This window comes from Lissotriton vulgaris, unplaced genomic scaffold, assembly GCF_964263255.1.
Source record: "Lissotriton vulgaris unplaced genomic scaffold, aLisVul1.2 SCAFFOLD_354, whole genome shotgun sequence".
NCBI classification, from domain to species: Eukaryota; Metazoa; Chordata; class Amphibia; order Caudata; family Salamandridae; genus Lissotriton; species Lissotriton vulgaris.
The window spans coordinates 1,262,840-1,289,587 of NW_028253275.1; the positions used below are offsets into that span (position 1 = coordinate 1,262,840).

The 26,748-nt window shown below is 43.9% G+C and overlaps 1 protein-coding gene across 2 annotated transcripts; it reads left to right on the forward strand.

Moving 5' to 3' along the window:
- On the forward strand, nt 1–26,421 carry PNRC2 (proline rich nuclear receptor coactivator 2). 2 transcript variants are annotated; one of them, XM_086951361.1, is made up of 3 exons: nt 1–131; nt 21,050–21,253; nt 22,389–26,421. In XM_086951361.1, the coding sequence occupies exon 3, from the start codon at nt 22,407–22,409 to the stop codon at nt 22,818–22,820; it is 414 nt and encodes a 137-aa protein (XP_086807487.1). In that variant the 5' UTR covers nt 1–131; nt 21,050–21,253; nt 22,389–22,406; the 3' UTR covers nt 22,821–26,421. The 2 variants fall into 2 exon arrangements, with proteins under 2 accessions (XP_086807487.1, XP_086807486.1); XM_086951360.1 differs by lacking the exon at nt 1–131 and adding an exon at nt 19,822–20,006.
- Nucleotides 26,422–26,748: the final 327 nt, after the last annotated feature.

Here is a 26,748-nt window from a genome sequence, read left to right on the forward strand (position 1 = left end):
GTAACCGGGAGAAAGCAGCGCGACAAGCTGGCTTGACTTTCTGCCTACATATGAGGAGATTCTGACAGGAGAATTGGAACACGGCGGAAGAAGAAAGAAAAGAATTGAGAAACTGAACTGCAAATCAGTCTGTAAGCTAAGTGACAAATACGATCTTTGGGGTCCTTATATTGAAAACTTATTTAACTCACCTGAGAAGGTTTATTTTCTGTAACTGCACCTAAATGGAAAAGAAAGAACGTTTTAAGGTTAAATTAGTTTAAAAGGACAAGAGAATAAAGACACACAAGGTTAGTAGGAAATATATTTCAGAAAATAAAGAAGTTAGAAAAATGTTGTTTAACAGCTAATATATTTGTTAATTTTATGACAGAAGGAAATCAGAACACGAAAGCAAAAGTACAGAAAATAACATAGGAGAGGGGCTTATGCTGAAGGTTATACTGGTGGGTATTCATAGCTAATCATACTAAAGAAGTCTAGGTGAGAGATATTTTAGGCGTTTAGAAATAATCTATGCTGTTATTATTTCGCTCACTGAATGTTCCAACAAAAGCAAGACTAGCAGAAGGAAGATTGGAGCAGAAGCACATAACCGTTGGCAGTCTCTTCTCTCTCTTTATTATTTTATCCACTCCCTGTACCCCCTCATTGGGAGATATACAGGGCACTGATTTTCCTAGTTGTGCACTGGTGATTCCAGGAAGGGTGGTTTGAGGAAAAGACACCTCTGTTCCTGCGCAAATCTGTAAGGAGGCTCTGACAATTATGCACAGTATCACATTAGGGTTGAAATATATTCTGCACCAACCTCATAAGCCTAAACATATTAGACCATAAACTCGTAAGCATAACTCGCATTAGGAACATAAATCATAGTAGAGTATAATCTCACATACATAAACCACAGTACGCAAAACCTCCTAATCATAAAACCACATTTAGAGGCATAAAACAGGGTGCGTAAATTATAGCAGATAAATCACATTTCCTAGCACCACATAAATCACATTAGGGCCTGGCGCCCTACAAACCTAACAGTGCCCCAGCCAACTGGCCTTCTCAAAGGGGCTCAAATGCCCTATGTCCAAAATTGCGTTCAAAAGTGCGCAATTGCGCATACCTAAACGTGGCAGCTGACGATAATTGCTGTGCAACTGTGAAAGAACTGGGACAGAGGAATGCATCTCACTCCTATCTCCTAGCAAAAATGCCCCCAAAGGAAAGATGGCCTAAATGTTGCAGCTGCCCACTACTTGCTAGGCTGCTGTGAATAGCAAATGTGGGCATGGGCACTCACTGTGTCCTTCGAACCAAGTGCCCAATCATTGCAGCTCTCCGCGCTGGTGCGGCGCAGGTGGGAATAACCAATACAAGGCCCTGGCACATCTGTGCCTCTTCAATGAAATTACCCCATCGCTGCAGCTGCCCTCTGAAAGGGGAGTAGCTGGGATAAACAACCTGAAGGGCCCCTGGCACATCTGTGCCCTCGGGCCCTACTGGGCTCTTAAGTTAGATTGGCCCACATCGTTGGAAAAAATGGCGCGGGCACTAACTTGCCATCTGAGTCCCACTCAGAGACTCTAAGGAAAAAGAAATGGCCCTCAAAGTTGGAGCAGCCCCCTATCAGGCGGGGGCCGCTCAGGACATAAGCAGTGTCACTCTGCCTTGATCGGCATCCCCCCCACATCTAGCCCTTCACTCACCGGCTCCTGGGGGATTCTGCTCTCCTCTCTTCGGGGTCTACGCGGGGCTTCCCTGAGCTTCACAGGAGCCCGGCCAACCAGCTGCATCACCGGATTCCTGCCGGGCCTCCTCTCTAGCAGCAGGACCACGAAGGCGTCATTTGCAGCGTTCACACAGCGCCTGCGGCAGACCTGCCTGTACGCCACCTGAGCTTCCCTCTAGCCTCCTGCAGCTACAGAGGAGGCGGAAATGGAGCCCACGAGGCTCCCTCACACATCGCCAGCCCCACCCACAGTCCGGCGGACGCGTCTATCTTCCTGGTCGCCACTCGATCGCGGAAGCCGTTTCTCTATCCAGCAATGCGGGGTGGGCACCCGCAAATAAAACAAAGTATAAGCGGGGTGGGCACCCATAATTTGAATACAAAAAATAAGCAGGGTGGGCACCCGCGAAATAAAGAAAAATTCAGTGGGCACCCGCCGCTTAGGCATCACGGGGGAATCCCTACTATGTGGATTCCCTCTTAAAGGAGCAGCAGCACAGCGCTGCACAGCCCACATGCTCTTCTGGGGAAAAGTTTAAATAAAATGCTCACAGGGCGCAGGATGCGGCACAAAGTCCTGAAGGATAAAAACATGAAGCAAAAGGTCCCAGGGGCATAGCTGGGCCCAGGGAGGCAGCCCTCCTGCCAGGTCCACCTGGGCCCCAGCAGCAGCACGCCCCGCAGGTTTAGGAACATGTCCAGAACAGCTCAACATCATAGGGTCACAGCCCCTATATTTATTCACCAGAAGTCTTTGTTCTCAAAAGTCACTAGTCACTGATCCTAGCCAGAACCAGTTTGGTGTGGTCCTGGAGCACTTTGTTTACAAGGCTGCATCCTGCCTTTCAGGAAGAGGGGGGTCTGCCATCAGACTCACAGTGGAAGGCGGAGCCATCATTCACCTTGCCAGGCACAGCCCTGCTCAGATCAAAGGGTCACCCTTCCCCATACTCCAACTGCAGATCTCTCTATTTAATCTACGTCTGGCTCAGCCTGCCCGGTCCCACCAAAACCAGACAAGCAATTCACATCAGGCAGGCAGACACATAGCACACAGAAATGCCAACTTCTAAAAGTGGCAATTCTCGCATAGTCATAATAAATCTGCGCACACCGTTGTGTAGCATTTATTCTCCCAATTTCATACATATCAGACTTGACCATACTGCTCCTCTCATAACAGGAATTACCACCGACACACACTGAGCAGGGAATCCCCCATGCATTCCTATGGGAGGGCAGGTCACTCTCACTAAATGTAACACAGAGCGCGCACACTTTACACTGGACCACTGTGCTAAAGTGCCCAGGGGCCTAAAATCACTAACACTACACAGAGAAAAAGGCTGGGAGAAATGCACAAAGTTTAGGGGTGAACCTGCAAAAAGAGCCAAGTCCAACAGCGGCCTAGGGGGTAATGCTTCATACAAGAGGTAAATTTAAATAATGGAAATGGTAAGGTTATTACCCCATGGATGAGCCAGTCAGCAGCTTTAGTTTCGGCTACAGAAAAGGGCAAAGGTTCAAATTTTTCAATGTGTAAAAGCGTGTATGTAGCATCTTTTATGGACATAAATCGCTGTTCGTCTGTTAAGTTAAATGGCATAAATAAAGATGTAGCGTTCAAATAATCCAAAGGAACCTTCCCCATCTTAAGAGTTTGTAATGTCCATGCAAACTGCATAATTGAACGCAATTGATTCTGTCCATGATACAAAACAGACACATCATCTTGCACAATATCAACAACAGATGAAATAATACTGTCCAATGTATAAATGAGGGAGGAAAGTGTGTTAATACTATTATCCACAACAGCAAGGACTTTTTCCAAAGTAGCTTGGGCTATGGCCCTTAACCAAGAAGCAGTCTCAATTTGGGAAAGCTTCCATATTTCATTATAGGTTGCGTAAATAAATCATTTCGATCTAGCACCAGCAGAGCCCTTCATAAAATCTGTCAAATCAATGTCCCCTGATAATAACGACAAATGTTGTTTCACAGAGAACAGTGTCGGTGTTTTAACAAGTTTTGATATGATTTACCAACCGAGTAAGAATTGACCGAATGGGAATTAGAAAAACGGGGATCAGGCCTATCCTGTGTACATCAAAATCAAAAAGGAGGGAGAAGGAAGTGGTTGTGATTAATTCAGCTTCCTTAACACTTAATACAAAAAATCAGAGGGGGAACGGATCACTTGTCCTGGGTCACCAGTGTTTTTGGGCTTTTCTCTTCACTGTACTGATAAAAAAACCTCAATCACGTGCCAAGGATCGGATGGCGGAATATCTTGGTTCTCCGTCTTAAAAGGTACGTGGTAGCATCATCATTGGGTTAGTTGTTATGCTTCCTCCACCCGGAGGTAAACCACTGGTTGATACAGTAGTGATCAGTGATCAATAATAGTGAGTAACAAAATAAATCAAGAAAAAGTGTTCGGGTAAAAAGCTTGAGTGGCCAGAGTAGACAAAACATTTATTAAGTCTGGGTTCATGCTCAATTAAAATGTTGGGCGTGCGTAGGAAGGGGAGTTAGGAGTCTTCCGCACTAATCTCAGTCCATAAAAAGGTCTTCTCAGGGTATTCTCAACAAAAACTCTACAACTTCTACCAGATTTCAAATGGACCATCAGGTACCACACGAACTGCAACACAACTCATGTCATTTACATGATCACCTGCCCATGTAATCTACGCAGTGGTCGAAGTGGGGAAAAAAAAGTAGGGGACCTGTGGATGGAGAATCAGAGGGCGGGAATAACCGAAGATTGAATTAGTGGGCGGAGTCAAGGGTGTGGCCAGAAATAGCAAAACATGCCAATTTTTAGTACATTTAGAATTTCACTGACCAGTTACAGCTTATAACGTTATTTAATTCAAACAATGGATAAACATGTTTATTTGAGGTCTAATTCAGGAAAAAGCAAACACTCATAGGGAATACAGGTTTATGTAAAGCGTGCAAAATATAAGAAGGAACAACATGTTACCTTAATGCTTTTACTCTGATTGTTCAGAAATCCATGATTAATTTTTGCCTCAAACATTGAGGTCATGAATACAGGTCTCCCCCTGTACACATGTGTTAAGCAGGGCTCAGAAGAGAAAGGGACTCTTCAGGAGAATCTAGACTCACGGAAACCCACAAAGGCCCCTTCACATTCATGTCAGCCAAGTAGCAGCTCAATCATAATATAGCAAAAATAATAACTAGTGGACAGAATGTAGAACAATGTCATCCTGGCCAGGTTCTCCCTGGACTGGAAACAAGCATCCTGGGATCGGTTTCGGGCTTTCAGCCCTCGTCAGCCAGGATAGCTTGATTCCAGTGGCATGGCGAACACGGGACCCACGTCTGGGCATACCCGTCCCACTCTAGGTGACAAAAGCAAATATAACAAATGATGGACAGAATTCGGAACAATGTCATACATTCACCCCAGTACAAAGATCTGGGCCTAAATCCATCGTTTTTGCACACCATGCAATTCCAGTTTGGACCCAGCCATATGCAAATCAGTCCTGATCCTGCACCCAATTGGAACAGTCCAGCCCGAACTGCCAGGCCAGGTCCTCCCTGGACTGGAAACAAGCATCCTAGGACCGGTTTCGGGCTTTCAGCCCTCATCAGCCAGGATAGCTTGATTCCAGTGGCATGGAAAGCACAGGACTCACGTCTGAGCATACCTGTCCCACTCGGGGTGACAAATGCAAAAAGAACAATTGATGGACAGAATGCATTCACCCCAGTTCAGAGATCTGGGCTTAAATCCATCATTTTTTGCCCACCATGCCATTCCAGTTTGGACTCAGCCATATGCAAATCAGTCTTGATCCTGTACCCAATGGGAACAGTCCAGCCCGAACTGCCAGGCCATATGTATTCAAGTGTCCTTTAATTCGGGAAGTAAACACAAAGCAGTACCCACTGAACTATGCATATAAAATATTGCTCTGCGCTACCTTAGATGAGTAAAACAGCCACTAGACAAAACATGCTCCCATCTCTCTCCAGCAGGTACATTGGTCACCAAAGTTATCTTTGCACTTGTATTGTTGACCGAAACCTGCTGAATATACGAAGAACTTTGCAGTGTTTTTAAAACCTTCCAGTCGCCCGGGGAAATACCTGCTCCTGCCCTTTCACTGCTCCTGTCCATTCAGTACTCCTGCTCATGCTCGATCAACACTCCTGCTTCGTCAATTCCCCGGCCCCCTCCCTTCTCCTGCCCCATCACTTCTCCTGGTGCTTCACTTCCCTGCCCGTCACTTCTCCTGCCCTGTTCACTGCTCCTACCCAGTTCACTGCTCCTGTCCGTTCACCGCTCCTGCCCAGTTACCGCTCTTGCTCATGCCTAATGACTGCCCCTGCCCCATCACTTATCTGCTTTGTCACTTCTCCTGCCCCGTCACCTCTCCTGCCACATCACCTCTCCTGTCCTATCACCTCTCCTGCCCTGTCACGTCACCTGCCCGTCACTTCTCCTGCCCGGTCACTTCTCCTGCCCGGTCACTTCTCCTGCCCAGTCACTTCTCCTGCCTGGTCACCTCTCCTGCCCTGTCATGTCACCTGCACGTCATGTCACATGTCCATCACGTCACCTGCCGGTCACTTCTCCTGCCCGGTCACTTCTCCTGCCAGTCACTTCTCCTGCCCGGTCACTTCTCCTGTCCTGTCATTTCTCGTGTCCCGTCACTTCTCCTGTCCCGTCACTTTTCCTGCACCGTCACTTCTGCCCCGTTCACTGCTCCTGCCCCATTCACTGCACCTGCCCTGTTCACTGCTCCTGCACCGTTCACTGCTCCTGCCCCGTTCACTGCTCCTGCCCCGTTCACTGTTCCTGCCCCGTTCACTGCTCCTGCCCCATTCACTGCTCCTGTCCGTTCACCGCTCCTGCCCAGTTACCACTCCTGCTCATGCCTAATCACGGCTCCTGCCCCATTACTTCTCCTGCCCTGTCACCTCTCCGGCCCATCACCTCTCCTGCCCATCACATCACCTGCCTGTCATGTCACCTGCCCATCACTTCTTGTGCCCGGTCACCTCTCCTGCCCTGTTGCCTCTCCTTCCCCGTCACCTCTCCTGTCCATCACATCACCTGCCTGTCATGTCACCTGCCCATCACTTCTTGTGCCCGGTCACCTCTCCTTCCCCGTCACCTCTCCTGCCCCGTCACCTCTCCTGCCCCGTCACCTCTCCTGCCCCGTCACCTCTCCTGCCCCATCACCTCTACTGCCCCGGCACTTCTCCTGCTCCGTCACTTCTCCTGCTCCGTCACTTCTCCTGCTCCGTCACTTCTCCTGCCCGTCACTTCTCCTGTCCGGTCACCTCTCCTGCCTAGTCACCTCTCCTGCCCAGTCACCTCTCCTGCCCCGTCACCTCTCCTTTCCTGTTGCCTCTCCTGCCCCGTCACTGCTCCTGACCTGTCACTTTTCCTGCCTTGTCACATTTCCTGACCCGTCACTTTTCCTGCCCTGTCACTGCTCCTGCCAGTTCACTGCTCCTGCCCGTTCACTGCTCATGCCCGGTCAGCACTCCTGCCCGATCACCGCTCCAGCCCCATCACTTCTCCTGTCCCATCACTTCTCCTGCCCCGTTCACTTCTCTTATCCGTTCACTACCCCTATCCGGTCACTGCTCCTGCCCGGTTACCGATCCTGCCCATGCCTAATCACCGCTCCTGCCCCTTCACTTCTCCTGCCCCATCTCTTGTCCTGCCCCGTCACCTCTCCTTTCCTATCACCTCTCCTGCCCTGTCACCTTTCCTGCCCTGTCAACTCTCCTGCCCTGTCACTTCTCCTGTCCCGTCACTTCTCCTGTCCCGTCACTTCTCCTGCCCCGTCACTTCTGCCCTGTTCACTGCTCCTGCCCTGTTCACTGCTCCTGCCCGGTTCACTGCTCCTGTCCGTTCACTGCTCCTGCCCGGTTACCACTCCTGCCCATGCCTAATCACCGCTCCTGCCCTTTCACTTCTCCTGCCCCATCACTTCTCCTGCCCTGTCACCTCTCGTTTCCCGTCACCTCTCCTTTCCCGTCACCTCTCGTGCCCGTTACTTCTCCTGCCCGTTACTTCTCCTGACCGTCACTTCTCCTGCCCGCCACTTCTCCTGCTCCACTCACCTCTTCTGCCCTATTACTTCTCCTTTCCTGTTGCCTCTTCTGCCCCGTCACTGCTCTGCACAGTATCTACTGAAAGGTATATCAGGGATGCTTACCCTTTGCTTTTCTATCATCCCGCCACTCCAGGCTGTTTCTGCAATAATTCTATGTTTTTGTGTAGTACAAGTAGGCTTTCTTCTTATCAAAGTGCCCCAGAACCTCACGCTTTTGTGATTGTGTAACAGGTGCCAAAAGATGCCAACCATTGGCAAGAGGTCTCTGCCAGGAGTCAAAGAGTGAAAAGGAAGTACAACCTGCTGCCACTCATTCCTGCTGTTGCAGAAATTATGCTTTCCTGAACAGCCACAAGGGCAAAAGAGGGTCCTGTAGCTCTACCACCACAATTTTCAGGTTCACAAGTCTTGTAGTGACTAACAGAAGAAGATGCTCGCTTCGCTACTGGATCTTCTTAGGGGAGTTTGAAAGGGGACTTTAAACTCACAAAGGTGCCAAGTAATTGTGGGAAAAACATACCTTGCTAAACAAGAGTGGAAGTAGTCACGTATTCTCCCATTGGTACTCATTAAATATGGTTACAGTCATGAAATTTATAGAGTGCACTTTCACCCGAAGGTATCATGGCTCTAATACTCCGGGGAGAGCAGACATTATGTGTCAGAGCCAAACACTTTACTGAATAGCCAAGTTTTTAAGTGAGCACGGCTGGCGCATTGTCATTCGAAAGGGGCTGATCGGCCTCAATCGGAATGACAATGGGCCTGCCCGCAGTCTGTGAGAGCTCAGGGGGGTCTGCTGCAGCCTCAGGAGTTCACAGAGAAGTGTGAGCAGCCCCTGGAATCTAATGGAGAAAAAAAAGGTGATTGTTTTTAAGGAGGACTATTCTTGCCGTCCCGGGATGCTTTTTTGAGAGTAAGTAGTAGGGGAACGGACTGGAATAATTTTTGAAGTAGGGGCACGCCGTGCTCTTCCATCCCCGCCCACTTCTACCACTGAATCTACGCTACATCGGGATGACTTGTCGCAAAGTCAAACAAAGAATAGGTGAGCATAGAAGCAATGTCAAATGCCAAAGAACGACCACAACAATGAGCAGTCACTACATAGAGGCTAAGCACACGACAAATGACCTAAGATGGGTAGTCCTAGAAACCCTGGCTACGAAAACACACAATGCGGAAAGGGTACGTTTTGAAAAAGTACAGAGATGGGTCCATCGCTTACGAACTAATGAATGCGGACTCAACTATAACATTCTGTGGTTAAGCCTCAACCACTAAAGAATCCCTATCTGACATTAACTAAAGCATTACAGGTGGATTGAGTAACTATACCAAATAATACCATGAGCATACACTGACCATCCAAGAACAGAGCCAGTGTAGGTAAATTTTTTACATTTTTTGCAAACCGCTCTTAAAAATAAAATTCTTTATCCCTCACAAAAGAGACGCCTAGTGACACCTGACTCAGGAGCATGGCGAATCAGACATGGACTATATCTACACAAATGGGTAGAGGATCCTTAGAAAGGAAGAGGGAACAAATCTACAGAATGCCCATTAAAATGACGTGGATACCTCAATAAAACGTTCCTTTTTTCTTTTTCTTCCCTTTTTCCTTATGAATTATCGGAAGATCCTGGCACAATCAGTACAAACAGTACACACTTTGCCATTTTCAGAGACATTTTTTGAAACAACAATCACAAGACCCCTTTTACTGTTATAATGCTTCTTAATTATGTAGAAATCTGGAATTACAACATATGCGGGTTCTCTCTTTATTACATTAATAAGGTCATCACTATTGATAGTGAAGAATGCACAGTCTTTTTTCTATTTTTGTCTATTGGCCTCGCAATAATACAAAAGAACAGGAAACGATCCGACAATGCATCCGGGAATCAAGAGGAAGAGACAGCACAAGTTGGGGAATCGCTACACACAAGGTAGACCTGGCCGCTACTCAGACTCACCACATCAAAACCCTAACGTATTTTGTAAATGCCGCCGGTAACTTTGAAATATGTACATGTTATTTTTTCAGCAGGCACAATTCCTTCTGGATCCACCCGATGAAGTCATAAAGCTATGACTAAGAGGTACGCGCTGAAAGGTGTAAATGGGTGTTACCTTTACGTGACTGTGAAAGTGCAACAGCCATGATTACTATCCTTTACGAGCATGTTGATACTGTTAGCCTACAATGAAACTACACCGTTACAGCTGCTACACACGTTAAAATAAATGTGGCGCAGCTCAAATTTTCCCGTAAGTCTTCCTGCAACTTTTCTGCATGAACAGCCCTCGATAAGACAATACGCCGTTATCGCTGCTACACTGGTTAAAACAAATGCAGCGCAGCTCATATTTTCCCGTACCTTTTTTGCATGAACTCTAATGTGAAATTATTATACACGCTTTACGCATGGGGAACACAATGGCTAAATGTATTTTATATTTTCATCGTTTTCTTCTAATCAAAAGAGGGGAGGTGGAAAATAGATCCATTCATTTTCCAAGTAGATATATGTTGATCAAAGGAGAAAGGATCACTTGTCCTGCTCAACCTTAAGTATACAGGACTAGCAAAGGGTGTCCCAGTAAAAAGACCCTCATGCACGTGATGGGTATGGTGGGTTCGAAGCGGTATATCTTGGTTCTCCGCTTATAGATCACGTGTGTGCATAATCATTAGGTCTATTTTGTTATGCAGCCTCCACCCGGAGGTTCTTACCCAAGGTTGGTGCAGTAGTGACCCAGAGATAAAAATTATTAAAAAACCAAAAACTCAGAGATACGGAATTTTATTCTGTCTGATTTTGGGTCTGGTAAACTCTATTATAGTGCATCTTGTGAACTTGATAATGAGTAATAGTTGCACTTAGAGTAACAAAATTGGGAAAAAAAGGGGGGTGGTTAAAAATTGGTCGACATGTTTCTGCCTTAGTTGCCTGGATTCTAGGGCTTACGGGCATTCATCAGGACCGTTAGTGAAATAACGTGAAGGACTATATAAATAAAGTGCTCAAAATGTGAAAGAAAAAGGTTATTAACCTGTTCCTATGTTTGGAGGTCTTATGGTACCTGTAACGAGTAAACACAAGTTTGCAACACGCATACAGGGAGAGGGGTGTGGGGGGACAAACGTTAAGCAAAGATTGCTTCTCATTTCTATCAATTGATAGACATTAAACAACTATAAAATGACAATACTTTACAAGACCGGTTTTCATTCATGGCAGTGTCAACTCTCTCTTGTACTTTCCTTACTCATGCAGTTGGCTATAGCATGCTTCTAGGTGAATCAGCATGCATGTGTTGGCAGACGAGCGTGAATATATCTCGGTTTGTGTAGCAATACCTGTGCAATTCAAAGGTTGCTATCGGCAGTGATTACGTCTATTTCGTCACTTATTGTGCTTTGAAGTTCACTCGGGTGGTGCAGTGAGTGAGGTAGGTCTTACTTATCAGTGCGTATTCCCTTAAGTGAGGCACTAGACTTGATGTGGGATATACAACGTGATACAAGGTGTTTATAAGTTTTAATGCGGGTGGAAAGATTGGCAGCATTGGTAACACCGCCGCTTCCCGGGTCATTTCTTTACCTCGCGCAATTATTATGCACACTCCCTTCGGTGGTAGAGCTCTTGGAATAGGCTACGGGGAGGAAAGGATAGATCAGTAATTAGAAGGGGCATAGTTTAATACTTGCGGTTTTGTAGAGGGCGTTTGCGTGGTGTATCCTCACGTTACCTGCATTAGTGACCCAAGGATCTGCACCAAGGATCTTCTTAAAAGACTTGGCATTCAGAAAAGACTGGTCTGCCATTTCATGGAAATGTACAAGGGACTATTTAGTCCTAATCATCAAAACAGCTACAAGACTGACAGATGAACTAATGGTGAAAATCCAAATCTTGGAAACAAAAATAAACAGTACGGTCAACATTACCATATACAAAACAAAATTAGACGAAATAAACAAAGAAATGAGTGACTCTCATGAGTACCTGATACAGACCAAACTACAAAAATTAGCAAAAGAACTCAAGAAATTCTCTATTGAAAAGGTACACCCTTACAGTAGCAAAGACCATAAAATTGATGATAATGCCTCTAATTATGGCTCAGATAGCAGTACCTCCAGCATCAATTCAGATCAAGGAAATTACAATTCTCACAACCCTCAACATAACCAGCAGAACAAAAGAGAAAATCGACGTGGACGCAATTCCTGGCGCCCCCCTTTTTTCCAAATGGGCAATCCAGGGATGCCCTTTCAACCTTACAATCCACATTTCCAAGGTTGGATGAATCCATATTTCCAAGGCCCCCAGATGATGAACCACCAATTGCAATCACAGGGAGGGCAGAATTTCCAACAACGCATTCCTTTTTTAGGGAATGGCCGGACATCCGAGAGAACACGGAGAAGAGGAGTGACCTGGTCAGACCAAACCAGACAAGTCCAGACCAGGAGTGTAACAAAGGCCAAAACAGGAACACCCACGAATCCCTCATCATGAATCTCACAGACAAAGTTCTGTCAGAAGATGAAACAAGTGTACTTAATAAGGGTCTGGGATATGTTCCCACTCCAAAACTAAATGTTTTCAAAACAAAGTGCTAAATGGCTGAGTTTTGCCGCAAACTGAAATTGAAAGCGTTTTTCCAAAAAGACCAACCACCTAACAAAGAAGGAGATACAACCCTAAAAAAGAAGTCGTCCTTCTGCCCATTGAACTCTCAAATACCCATAGAGATACAAACATTCGAACAGGCAGTTTTCAAGGGCATTGACAAAATAGCGAATGATGTACAGAAACCATTCCAAAACATCACCAGATCTGAACAACAGGCCCTGAACGCTCTGAAAAATGACCATGATATAGTCATAAAGCCAGCTGACAAAGGCGGAGGGATTGTCCTCCTGACCAGTACAGGATATAACCAACAATGTATGGATCTACTGTCAAATGACAAATTTTACAAGATTCTTACAACAGACCCCACATCTAGGCTCCAAAGGACCGTCGCAATGATGATAGAAGAAGGAGAGACCAACAACTGGATTTCAAAAAAAGAAGGGGACTACCTGAGGACGACCACACCACGTACACCCTACTTCTATTCATTACCAAAGACACACAAAGGGCGGGTACCACCACCTGGACGCCCAATTGTGTCCGGCATAGGTTGAATTCTTGAACCTCTTTCAGAGTTTGCTGATCAATACCTGCGACCACTTGTGCAGAAAACCCCTACATATCTCAAAGATACTAGGGACCTTTTGAACCATCTACAACACATCGATTACTCACCAGACACCATGCTCCTGGTGGGGTTCGATGTAGAAAGCCTGTATACCAGCTTACCACAAGAGAAAACCATGGAAACTCTCGAAAACATACTCTTTAACACTACCTGGCCGTACAAAACTCCCAGACATTTTGTTTTAGAATGTTGCCGACTGGCTCTTATGGAGAACTTCTTTCAATACAGAGACACCCTGTATTTGCAATGCCACGGGACTTCGATGGGCAGTACATTTGCCCCTAGCGTGGCAGGGTTGTATGTGAGCACTTTTGAAGACACATATATCTTGAACCAAACTAACAACCCTTATCATCAATGTATACTGTTTTGGAAACGATACATTGACGATATTTTTGTCATTTGGAAAGGGGATCAACAAAACTTATCAGATTTCCACACATGGTTGAATCAACAGGATGACTGTCTACAGTTTACATATTCTGCAGACAAAAAGAGCATTGACTTCTTAGATGTAACCATCTACGCTGAAGCCAACACCCTCCAAACAAGGACCTTCATCAAGACGACTGCTAAAAACAGCCTTTTGTCCTTTAACAGCTTCCACCCAAGACCTCTACGAGAAAACTTACCATACAGCCAGTTCCTCAGGTTACGGCGTAACTGCAGTAACACTTCAGAATACAAATCACAAGCTAACGATCTCTTTAAAAAACTAGAAGCTCGAGACTACCCGAAAAAAATCATTGCCAACTGTAAGAAACGGGCTAGGAACCAGAATAGAGATGCACTTCTGGAGAGCATTCCAAAAACACCGCAAGAGAAAATCCTAACATGTGTCACCACATATAGTCCAATGACAAACAACATCAAGAAGATTGTCAATATAAATTGGCGCATATTGACATCAGGCAACCTCACCTGGCCAAAACCGAGGTTTGCCAATAAGAGGAGCAGGAATTTAAAAGATATTCTAGTCCATACTAGACCAGCCCCAAAAACACCAAGAGAGAATGTTTCTCTGTGGGGCAACCCAAAAGTGACAGGCCATTACCCATGCGGCTCGTGCTCTGTCTGTGGTCTCACAAGACCAACAAAAGAAATACAGCTCTTACCAAACTTTAAATGGACTTTGAACAACCACACCAACTGCAACACGACGCACGTTGTATACATGATCACTTGCCCGTGCAAACTAAATTACATTGGTATGACATGCAGGAGAGCGAAGCAGAGAATATGTGAGCATAGGAGCAACGTAAAATGTTAAAAGAGCACCACTAAAATGGCCTGGAAAAGGGCCACACTGTATTTGATCTACAATGGGTGATTCTTGAAACCTTATCGAACAAAGATCATAATGCTGAGAGAACCCTATTCGAAAAAAGAACAAAGATGGGTACATAGACTCAAGACCGACAGCGAAGGATTGAATGACAATATACCCTGGCTGTCTTTAGCAAGAAAATAATTATCCTGTAAAGAGGCGTAACCCTCCCCCAACATTCCTAAGACTCGAGAACACCATGATTTATATCCTACATCTCTTCACTGCACCTTTGGTAGTTACACCAGGCCAGACATTAACATACTAATATACCATTGTGGTGGTAATTAAACCTTCATGTTGGCTGTTACATTTTATTGTTCTTATGAAAACCTAACACAGAGGTTTGCCCCAGGGATAAGAATAACGATAAAAACAACAGGGGGGAGCAGCCCACAAATGCTATAACGCACCTGCTGAATCCAGTCCCCCCCCCTCTTTCTATAACCAACCAGGCGGCGATTTAAGAACTAATCTGTCTAAACCGGCGCCTTACTCAATCTGCCAAGAACAACACTCGATCACTATGGTTACATAAACAAAAGGATCAGACCAATAGGAGATCACCAGCTATACAGTTAACGCCCATTAATACGACCTGGAAGCAACACCAACCGCTTCCGGTTCGGTAAGAGCAGCACAGCGCGCACACAGGGAAGCTGAGGAACGGGCGCAATAGGTAACGTGAGGATACACCACGCAAACGCCCTCTACAAAACCGCAAGTATTAAACTATGCCCCTTCTAATTACTGATCTATCCTTTCCTCCCCGTAGCCTATTCCAAGAGCTCTATCACCGAAGGGAGTGTGCATAATAATTGCGCGAGGTAAAGAAATGACCCGGGAAGCGGCGGTGTTACCAATGCTGCCAATCTTTCCACCCGCATTAAAACTAATAAACACCTTGTATCACGTTGTATATCCCACATCAAGTCTAGTGCCTCACTTAAGGGAATACGCACAGATAAGTAAGACCTACCTCACTCACTGCACCACCCGAGTGAACTTCACAGCGCAATAAGTGAAGAAATAGACACAATCACTGCCGATAGCAACCTTTGAATTGCACAGGTATTGCTACACAAACCGAGATATATTCACGCTCGTCTGCCAACACATGCATGCTGATTCACCTAGAAGCATGCTATAGCCAACTGCATGAGTAAGGAAAGTACAAGAGAGAGTTGACACTGCCATGAATGAAAACCGGTCTTGTAAAGTATTGTCATTTTATAGTTGTTTAATGTCTATCAATTGATAGAAATCAGAAGCAATCTTTGCTTAACGTGTGTCCCCCCACACCCCCCTCCCTGTATGGGTGTTGCAAACTTGTGTTTACTCGTTACAGGTACCATAAGACCTCCAAACATAGGAACAGGTTAATAACCTTTTTCTTTCACATTTTGAGCACTTTATTTATATAGTCCTTCACGTTATTTCACTAACGGTCCTGATGAATGCCCGTAAGCCCTAGAATCCAGGCAACTAAGGCAGAAACATGTCGACCAATTTTTAACCACCCCCCTTTTTTTCCCAATTTTGTTACTCTAAGTGCAACTATTACTCATTATCAAGTTCACAAGATGCACTATAATAGAGTTTACCAGACCCAAAACCAGACAGAATAAAATTCCGTATCTCTGAGTTTTTGGTTTTTTAATAATTTTTATCTCTGGCTCACTACTGCACCAACCTTGGGTAAGAACCTCCGGGTGGAGGCTGCATAACAAAATAGACCTAATGATTATGCACACACGTGATCTATAAGCGGAGAACCAAGATATACCGCTTCGAACCCACCATACCCATCACGTGCATGAGGGTCTTTTTACTGGGACACCCTTTGCTAGTCCTGTATACTTAAGGTTGAGCAGGACAAGTGATCCTTTCTCCTTTGATCAACATATTTTCATCGTTGCCAATAGAACGAACTGGCCTAGGCACCTAAGAATAGAATATTTCTAGACAACATCAATACTTACGCCAACACGAAAGGTAACAACGGAGGACACCTCCCATAAATTATACATGCCCACACATAATACATATACACATACACATATACATTTTAACAAAGAGATAGCGATTTCTAACGACACACTTGTAAGTAAACATTTGTATTTGATAAATGAACAATGAGGGAATATTTGCCATCAGGAATGAGTGGAAATTTTGTCATGATAGTAAGGAGGGAATTGCCATTTTCTAGTTTCTTTCTCAATGCAGAACCTGCTATAAATTGGTACATGAGCAGCAATTTACCAAGGGTACAAGACTTTGACACAAAAAACTATATGTTTGTTTATTAGTCCTGTCTTCCTTCATTTTTACAGGTACTGTCAGACCTCACTGTAGTTAGGTTAATATACCTAGATACATATAGACCCTGAAGATAAAAGGTCATTATCACTTTTTTCACTCGTTTTTTAGGTCTTGAAGAAAGCCTACCTGACCCTCCCTGGGCAAACCAAAGGCTGAAACGTGTCAACCTTTTTATGGACTGAGATTAGTGCGGAAGACTCCTAACTCCCTTTCCTACGCACTCCCAACATTTTAATTGAGCATGAACCAAGAATTAATACATTTTTGTCTACTCTGGTCACTCAAGCTTTTTACCAGAACACTTTTTCTTGATTTATTTTGTTACTCACTATTATTGATCACTGATCACTACTGTATCAACCAGTGGTTTACCTTCGGGTGGAGGAAGCATAACAACTAACCCAATGATGATGCTACCACATACCTTTTAAGGCGGAGAACCAAGATATACTTCCATCCGAGCCTTGGCACGTGATTGAGGGGTTTTTATCGGTACCGTGAAACGAAAAGCCAAAAAACCCTGGTGACCCAGGAGAAGTGATCCGTTCCCCCTCTGATTATTTTCTATCCTGTGTATAGACAGGGGCCTTGCCATGGAAATGCTGTAGGCACGAATCCGAGCTTGTTTGCCGGACCAATCAACCTAGGGGGACTAAAGCAGAAATATTAAAAGTAACATTCTGGAATAAGGACGGCAAGTCGTCTATGGAATAATCAGTATGATTGGTCTAGTTCAGATACGCAGCCAAAGTGGAAATGGCTGGGGCATTCATTTGCTTTGAAGTAGCCAATCCAAAACACATAGTCTGATAGACCGAATCATTCAAAAATAAAATCTGAGCAGGAATAAGACACGTGCAATGTAAAGCTTCAGTGCCACTCACCAGCCAGGGTCAGGAAACCCACACAGATTTAAGGGCAATGTTCCCACTGTGTAAAATTAAAAACATTTCTAAATGTTTTAGCTTTATGCAGGAAATGATGGCCATAATGCTGGTACAAAACAAATCAGCATAATTTGCAATATTCAAATACAAATCGTCAGCATCAAAAGCAGCATAGTACTTCAAATCTAAAAACAGAGATTGAATAGCATGTACGTCCCAATCATCAGATCGTATATTGTGCTTCACTCCATCACCCATGGAAACACGAAGTACATTTGGCACGGAGGACCCTAAAGAAGGGTCCCCTTGTACCCTTACACTGGGGGGGAGGCCAGGAAGGCTCAGGCAAAGAAGAAGACGACAACAACACCTGAGAACCCAAAGGGGTCCCCCTGCCCTTACTTGGGGGCGGGGTGTGGCAGAGGGGCCACAAACCTGTTTTGTTCTTTTTTTCTCTTAAATCCAGGAACCGGACGGCGACAGAGGAGAGGGCGGCGACAGAGGAGAGGGCGGATGAAGACAAGTGGAGTAAATGTAGTTACTTACTGTACGTATTTAACTAACGTGACCTTTTCCCTTTGCAGGGAAAAGGTCAATGGGATAGCTTCTGCACTTGTTGTCAAGTTTATTACCAACAAATTACAAATAACAGGGTGTTGTGGAAGGTGACGATTGATGTATCCGAACCAGGAACTACGCCCCGACAAGAAAAAATAAACAAATAATACGAGTACCACACTAAAATGCGTTAGTCTAATGCCTGATGCATTGGTACTTGGCAGGAATGGGGCAAGCCGCAAGGACTAACCCCTTCCCTCCTATGGATTGAGGAACCAAACCGTACAAAATGAGAAAACTCCACGCCTCAACCCCTTCTGGTCGGCCACTTAACATACTATTTTAAGTGTCTAGAAAGCAATACAAAAAATATTCAAAAAAATGTTAGCAACCTCACTGTATGAAATATTTGGTGGCGGTTGTACTTGCGCAAGATCGAAAGCTAATAAACGCAAAAACGATATATTCTGTTGTTCTGATTCAAAACGGGATGGGGTCTTCTGACGTCGGAAGTCTGGTCCAATTTACCTTAGCATCGAAACATACCGGTCCGGTAATATATTGCTAAGAGTTACAGGAAAATAATTATTTGCTGGGTGAAATCGGCAGTGTATTGACTCGAGCATTACTGGGATCCTCAAAATCACAGTCACTCGAATTTGGGAAAGGTGGCTGTTATAATGTAATTATAAACAAACAAACAAATTTGTCAAATATGTTGTTAGCGGAAGAAAACAAGATGCAGCGATTGATGCACGAGCTCATTTTTTTTGGGCTCAAACTGTTTGAAGTCATTGGGCGGGCAGGCGCGCGAGAGTAGTGCACTCTCGAAGACACGTTAAAAACTTGTATTGTTATTATTTTCCACTCCATATTTGGGAGTTACACATCCTCGGTTCTCCCCTTCACTAAGACCCGGCGGGATCCAATTGAACCTCTCCAACTGTATTGTATACACCCCTTGGGCATGCAGACGGGCGGTTATTAAAATGGGATAGACTAGGCGGCCATCACAGAAAATAAGATCACTTTGTTGAATGCGATGCTGATGCCACAAGTACAATTAGCCTTCTTCAAACCAAGACATAAACGCATCATACGTTTGTTTGTAAGTTGAAAAGACGAAATGTGTTAGCGACTTTTGCATTTAAATAATATGTATACATATATATATATAATAGTGATTACCCAGTAAGTATATAATGTCACCTTATTACTTGTTATGGATTAAAGTAAAAATTATTCTTATGCACATAATCAAATGTGCTGAGAATAGGTCCCGGAAACCCATTCCACGACTTAAATCAGAAAACGACTGCTTCATGCTGAGAGCTGCAGTGAGTTAGCGATTTCTATCGTTGTCCTTTTTGGATTTCCATAACACCATTGTGTAGCGAGCTCAAGCATTCTGTTTTCTTCCTAAGCTCCGCTCAGCAACAGGAGGGCTTGCAGTGGCGCCGCGCTGCCATTGGGCACCTTCCTCAGTAGGTCGCGCACTTATTGGGGGACAGTGAGCGGCTCGCGCAACTATTGGCCTAGGCGGGAAAGGGGTGTGCACAGCTGACTAGTGGGCTGTACTGAGTATTTTGTGTTTAGTGGCGCAGCGTTGGCGAACTAAATTTGTTGTTGTCGAGCGGAGGACTCGAACGGACGTGGTGTGAGAGAGACAGAGGACCGGGAACGGAGATAAGAGGTGTAGAGCTGGGTGTGGCGCAGCTGGTTCACGTCAAACGTCTTTGGGGTCGGGGTAGTACCCCTGCAGGCACTTCGTGCGGCGAGAGCCGGTGAGTGGGGGACGTACTGGCTTCGATGAAGTCGCGAAGCCGCCATCTTGTGTGTTTTGTCTATTTCCCTTTGTTTGACCCAGCTGTGCGCACGTCTGTATTCTTTTTTTTAAATTCGATTTTCCTTTACGATTTTCTCTTCCTTTATGTAATCCCAGTTGCGAGGGCGTAGAGTAACGCTGTTTTTTTAAGGAACATGTTAATACTTGTTTTTATACGGTACTGAACCTTAATCTCGTTCAAACGTAGGGTAAAATATTTAGAAAATGTACATATGCGATCTTGTTTCATGTATTAACGCAACCTGCTTTTTTTTTTAATGGGTAACTGCGCACTACATTGACTTATAGTTGAGTCCTGCGGTAAAAATACATCAGTTCGGTATGTGTTTGTTAGGATGGCGTTTCTGTGTATAGAGGTTTAGAGTCGAATTGTTTCTCCTTAAAGTGCATACTGCTTTCATATCCAAGACTTGACTAGCCCATCGACTTACTGTGTGCGTCGTTGGTGACCTGGAAACTAGAGCTGTGCGTTTTAAATGATAGACTCCACTGTTGCCAGGTCAAAGGCTCGTTTTCATTTAGGACGAATGACTGGCAAATAAAAGGCAGCAACTTCTCTGGTGCGGAAATTCTGGAAATGGAAAAGCTAAACCACACCTGGCGAAGAAAGAAACCGAAAATATGACATACATTGCTGGCGATTTTTTCTTCCTATTTAATACTTGGATATTTGGGAAGCAGTCTAGGGTCTCGAAATGGAAGTTCATTGTTCGTAGATGAGTTGGAGTCGAACAAGCAAAAATAAAGTTGTAACTTGGTTATAGTAACGATGACAGGTTAATATGTTGAAACGTGCCAGTTGAGTTTAAAACTCTAGAGAGAACGAAATTAAAGAAATGCCAACATAAGTAAAATATAACTCGCGAAAAGGATGTGCAAGTCAGGGTTTAGGGACTTAATGTTCAATGCTGGGGCTACAAAGCAGTTGGGAAAAGCTTTATTTTAGGTATGCCCAGTTGCTAATTGTCCTTTTCGTTTCAGTTGACTACTCGGTCCAGATCTGGCCCGCTGTGCCGCGAAGGCTCAGATGTGTGTGGCCTCGGCCCCCAGGACCTGCAGACCCCTCCAGCTCATGCAAGCTTCGACCCGCGAAGAACCGAAGGGACCAGGAGAGACGCGCTCTGTATTCCTGGATCACACGACCCGCAGGCCCCGGACCCAAGGCTTGAATCGACCAGCTGAAAGGTATCTTTCGTTTCAAGTTTTTTTTTTAATAAATATACTTCGGTCCGGCTCTGCTCTGGCTACTTTTGCTGATTTGGGACGCCCTGACTCTGTAAACCGTTTCACCCAAAGTTCGTGCACCTCGTACTTAAATCAGGCATCAGTCACTGCCTCGTATCGACATAAATTGCTGCCAGTCTAGTACGATTTAATGGTCCCGCCTAATGTATAAGTTTATCTGCATTGTTTGTATTTATGTACTTAAAGTATGCACGTATGGCAGCGCTCTTACACGCGTTTAACCAATTTGTTCGACAAAGTCAAGCAATTGTAAAAGTATATTGTCCTTAGAGTGAGACGCCAAGATCAGTGTAAGACCGGAAGTGGTCATGGTATTGGGGATTTGCACAGAACAGCTGGGCGGAAGTCCAATTCCATTGTGTGAGTAATTTAAATGTCGGGCTTACAGTCAGAATGGGTTGGTTTCCTATTTATTAAAAAAACACAACAAGGCACGTGCTTTAGTGTTGATATAGTGTACTCTCTGCGCGCCGCCCTTTGTGTGTTATGAGTCCAGGTCTTCCTGTTCCGCCCCCGAACCCATTAAACCAAGATAGAGAAGCGTGGGTGTACTTTATGCCATTTTTGGTAATTGTTAAAACCGAAATCTAGCTCAGTGCGATCAAATAAGGGAATTCAAGAATCTCAAACGCAGCTGTGCTTGTCCACTGCTGCTTGAAACACCTGCAGATCACAGGACCGCCTTTATAATGAGCAAAATGGAGTGCACCCATTTTCGGAGTCGTCAAATTTCCTGCGTGGTTCATATGCTGACTCCGCCTTAGCTCGTGTGAAGTGTGTGCCGAGGTAGGGGAGTTAAACATCTCAGAGAAGTTGTCGATCAGTCATGCATTTCTCTCATTTACATGTTTATCAGATTCGCACGTTCCTACCAGCATCTGGGGCATTAACACATAGAAGGATGACGGCATATTCGTGGACGAATGTGTGCCATGGGAATGACGCTCAAGTTTTGTACAACTGACATTCCCCTAAAGACAGGGTGGGAAACAGCTTAATAGTAGTACAGAGTAAGCCGGTCTGCATTTTATGTGCTGTAAAATAAGAATGGGATCTTTTTTTGTTTACTCTGCAGGTGACATAAAAGTTGAAGATGGGTGGCGGTGAGAGGTTTTGCATTCCAGTTCCTCAGCCTAGGAATAATCGTACAAGGAACCAACCACAGCTGAACAGACAAAAAAACAAGGATCAGAACTCTCCTCATCTGAATGTGCTTCTTACAAATAAAGACCGAGTGCCATCAGCGGTTGCATGGCAGGCCATGCAAAACGGAGGGAAGGGTGCAGCCCACTTCCATAATAATAACTGGGGTCCTTTCTACTCTAGTCCCAGTCCACTATTCATTGGAAAAAACAACCAGAATTATGCTGGAGCCAAGTTTAGTGAGCCGCCTGCGCCAAGCGTTCTTCCGAAACCACCAAGCCATTGGGTACCACTTTCTTTTAACCCTTCTGACAAAGAAATGTTGACCTTTCAGCTTAAAACCTTGCTTAAAGTCCAGGCGTAAAATAACTTTTTCCATAAAGAAATACATTTTACAGGGTTTCTGTTAGAGGTTTTGCATAGGTCATCAGTGTAGTTCAATGTTTTACAGTGTTGCTTAACTGCAAAGGAGCATTAACTCAATCGTGGGCAAAGTAAAAATGTCCACATAGCACTTTCATCATCTCATATACTTGTGCGCTGTGCGCATTGCACTGAGATGCTCGCTTGCAGTAACAGCTCCCCCTAAACAAAATTCATGGCGAACAATGCTTGCACTTAACGTAGCAGTTAAAGAAAATCTATATAATAATTAGAAGTGTTCTTCGTAATATGTTTGCTTTTAAAGGCACATTAGGCCGACCATTTAGTGCTGTTTCTGTCAGCTTTATTGGTTTTGTGGGTCACCGTTGCTCTGAACTTAATTGTATTGGCCTTCTATTTGTTGCCGTTGTGTTCTTTTGTATTAGTCAAACGTGAACTATACAAGCAGACATCTAGATACTCTTAAATTTGCACATCCCATATGTTTACATATTTCATTTGGGCAACCATTTGCTATTAAAGATTTGTCTAGACAAATCTTTGAGTTGCTTGTTTCTGAACCTGCTCCCCAGATGTGCCAATTTATAAATTCTTTGCACTGCCATGGGACTGCCAAACTAGGGGCTTCTTTTGAGCTACACTGTAGTTTCCAAACTTTGCTTGATAAGTGAAGCAATCTTACATTGATTCCCTGTAAAATAGATTTGTGTAGCTGGAGGAAGACCTCAAATAACTGTGGAAAACGAGAGCCATGTAAATAAATGTAAAACTTGTAGCATATGTAAATTTATGCAGGGCTTTTCCTGCAAAAAGTATTTTTAGTACAACTTCTGAATGTAGAGCTGTGCTGACAACATGGCTTGATGAAATATTTTGTGTAACAAAATATAAAGCACATATGTTATGATGTTGCACTGTCCTGTACCAGTGAACATGCACGTTTGTTTTGACTTATTGTAAACAGGCTTTATAGTGAGTTCAAGGCAAAAAGATCACATTGGAACATTTTCACAACATAATGCTGCTGAAACTCATTGTGTATGTAGGAAGATGAATCGTGTTAATGTCCAGCCATAATTGTGACCAGGAATTCTTTGTGGAACTCTAGGTTATACATTGAGGGGCGCTTCATTTTCTGTACTAGCAAGTGAAAGTTTACTGCACTGTTTTAATGTTAATGCTGTGACGCCGTTTGTAAACGGTACTATTTCAGAATCAGGAAAGAGCGTTATTAGTGCTGCTGTCATCAATTGTCAGGCATTGTGCTAATTTCTTTGTGTTTATACTTAAATACACATATCTACCCCCTAAGTGACTTGCAGAATTGAGGTTTGTCCATCTAGCTTTTTGATGTATAGTTAGACCGTGGCGTTTATATAGCCCGTCGTGGAGCATGTCTAATGTGCCCCAGTCACTTACATTTCTTGTTGAAGCATTCCAAATTGTGGGTTTGCAAACCAATGCATGTGAAGAGTAATATCAGCAGTAGTGTTCCGTGTGCAGTTTACGGTCAGAGATTCAATAGGTATAGGAAACATCTTCTACATTCAGAATGTGCAGCAGCTATACTGATAAATTACCAATGTTAAACATTTGGGCATACTTGCAAATTGTCACAGTAGATTCAAGGGAGCCTGAATGGATGCATTATGTTAATTTTTGAGTTTTTATTGTACAGATCCATTCCTGGCCCTGAGAGAAATGTATAGCCTAATCTAGCAGTTTAGTACTGCTGTGGCGGGAGATGTACACGAGCCAGTAGCAATCAGTGTATTGCTGCTTGACTTGTAAACACTTTATTTTTATTTTTTTATCTAGACATCTTATCCAGTGAATGAGAACTCTACCGGTGATTTTTTTTATTCGATCTAGGGCATAGGACCTAAAATGTACACCATTCATCAGAATGCCCCACAAGTTCTCCTCCAAACTATTTGTGCTGCTAAAGGGTTTGGGGAGATATCCCAAGACACCGGTGGAAAAAATGGTTTTCATTGACATGAATTGTTCATTGGCAGATATTGTAGTTAATGACGGACTAAGTGGCCCATTAAGAACAACATCCCATTTATTGTCCACTTCTCCGCTGGTCATATTATGGGCCTGGGTTTGTCATAAAATAATGAATCCCTTGGTGTAGACATAAATATTCTATTTTGTCTAAATCACCTGATATTTCTTAGCCAAACCAGTACGTGGTATGTGAGCAGTAACAAACTAGCTAAATGAGGGGGGGGGGGGGTGCTGGGTTAAAAACAAAAGTTGATACTGGCAAGTAAGTGGTCCACACTGGTCATTATCACTTGATAAATGGTTAGGCCCTTAGACTGTTGGTCCAGTTTTATCTCCAGGAGGAGTTTGCAGCAACAGTCAAGGGGTCCTTGTATGCACTCTTTGCAACAGACCTACCTGACCCAGCTTGCAATTCTTTACTATGGTGTCTAAAGACACACCAATGAGACCGTATGATAAATGATTAAGAATAAAATAGCTGATCCTGTATCATGATACATATAAAAGTATATTGAGAAGCGCACATGGGTGTCCTTGATACTGACTCGTGTATCACAAGGATTCTGTGCGCAAGGCATTATTTTTTCCCTGAGTTTCTGCCCCTTTTACCTGACTGCACGTAGTACCTGAAAGGTTTATGCTGTTGCAAGCAGCATAGTTTAATCTACGTGTCACAGCTTTCTCTTGGATAACAGGGTCTCTCAGGAGAATAGGCGCAACAAAGGACGTTTGTGTACAGCAGTTTTTTTCCTCTGGTGAAAGACATTGGATGGAAAAACTGCTCGGTACGACAATATTTGGGTATAAATTAAAAAATACGACAGGGAGGGGCAGTTGTGAAGCCTAATTGGCAATTTTTACTGAAAGTTAAATTTTTATTTGGAAGATTAGTAAAGTGGATTCCACTTCAAAGCATTAAGTCGTCCCACCCAGTATCAGGCTACAGATTTGCGGTAATCCGGAAACCTGTACCAAAAATCTTGGAATGAACGAAGCAATTCTGTAGCTTGATGTTATTTTAAACTAAACAAGTTTAAGGGTAGATATAAAATCGAAGATACCCGTTTTATAAAATAAAGTTATTAATACACTTGTTTTTAAATTGAAATACCTCGTTGCTTAAAAGGTAACCAGATTAGTTAAGGTAAAGACAGCAGGAATTGAGCTCTTAAGAGAAATATGAAGACACCCTGATGTCTTCCATTTATTTTCTTACGTTTGTATCCTCTAGAGAAGTGCAACTCAATGAAATTGGATGAGTCGCGTTTTACTTTGGCGAGATGGTGGTTTTAAAGGAATATTAAGCGCTTAATGCGCATTTTCACTCGCTGTAACCTCGTCCTTTCAGTTTTTGAAAACATCTAACGTGATGGTAGAGCACTCAGTTGGACAGCGGTTTCTGACCTGTCTGACCCGTATGTTTCGTATGTTATTTCACTTCTGCAAACATGATCATAAATATGATTTTTCCAACTTTAAAATTGGCATCTAAAATGTATTTCAATTTGTGAAGTATGAGTTTCAAAAGCGTCAATTGGAAACAAAATAAATGAATTATTTTCCCCAAAGAAGGATTGTGTTCGTTTTTTTATTTGTAAAATTGTGGTAATCTATTGTAATTGTATTTATATAGCACTTACTACCCTAGACGAGGTGTTGAATCGCTTTTTTGGTGAGTAGCACGCTACTCTGGAACCCATAAAGGATTAGTATAGTGAACTATGAAATTAATATGAGTAGTGGATATGTTACTCTGTTATTGGGTTTGAAAAGGATGGTAGATGGGTGGAAGTGGGAAGGGTTTGCATTTCTGTTTTCTGTGGAATTGATTAGAGGTGAATTGACAAGCTGCTAGATATTAGTTACGTTTTTGGACATACCAAGTTTCCTTACAA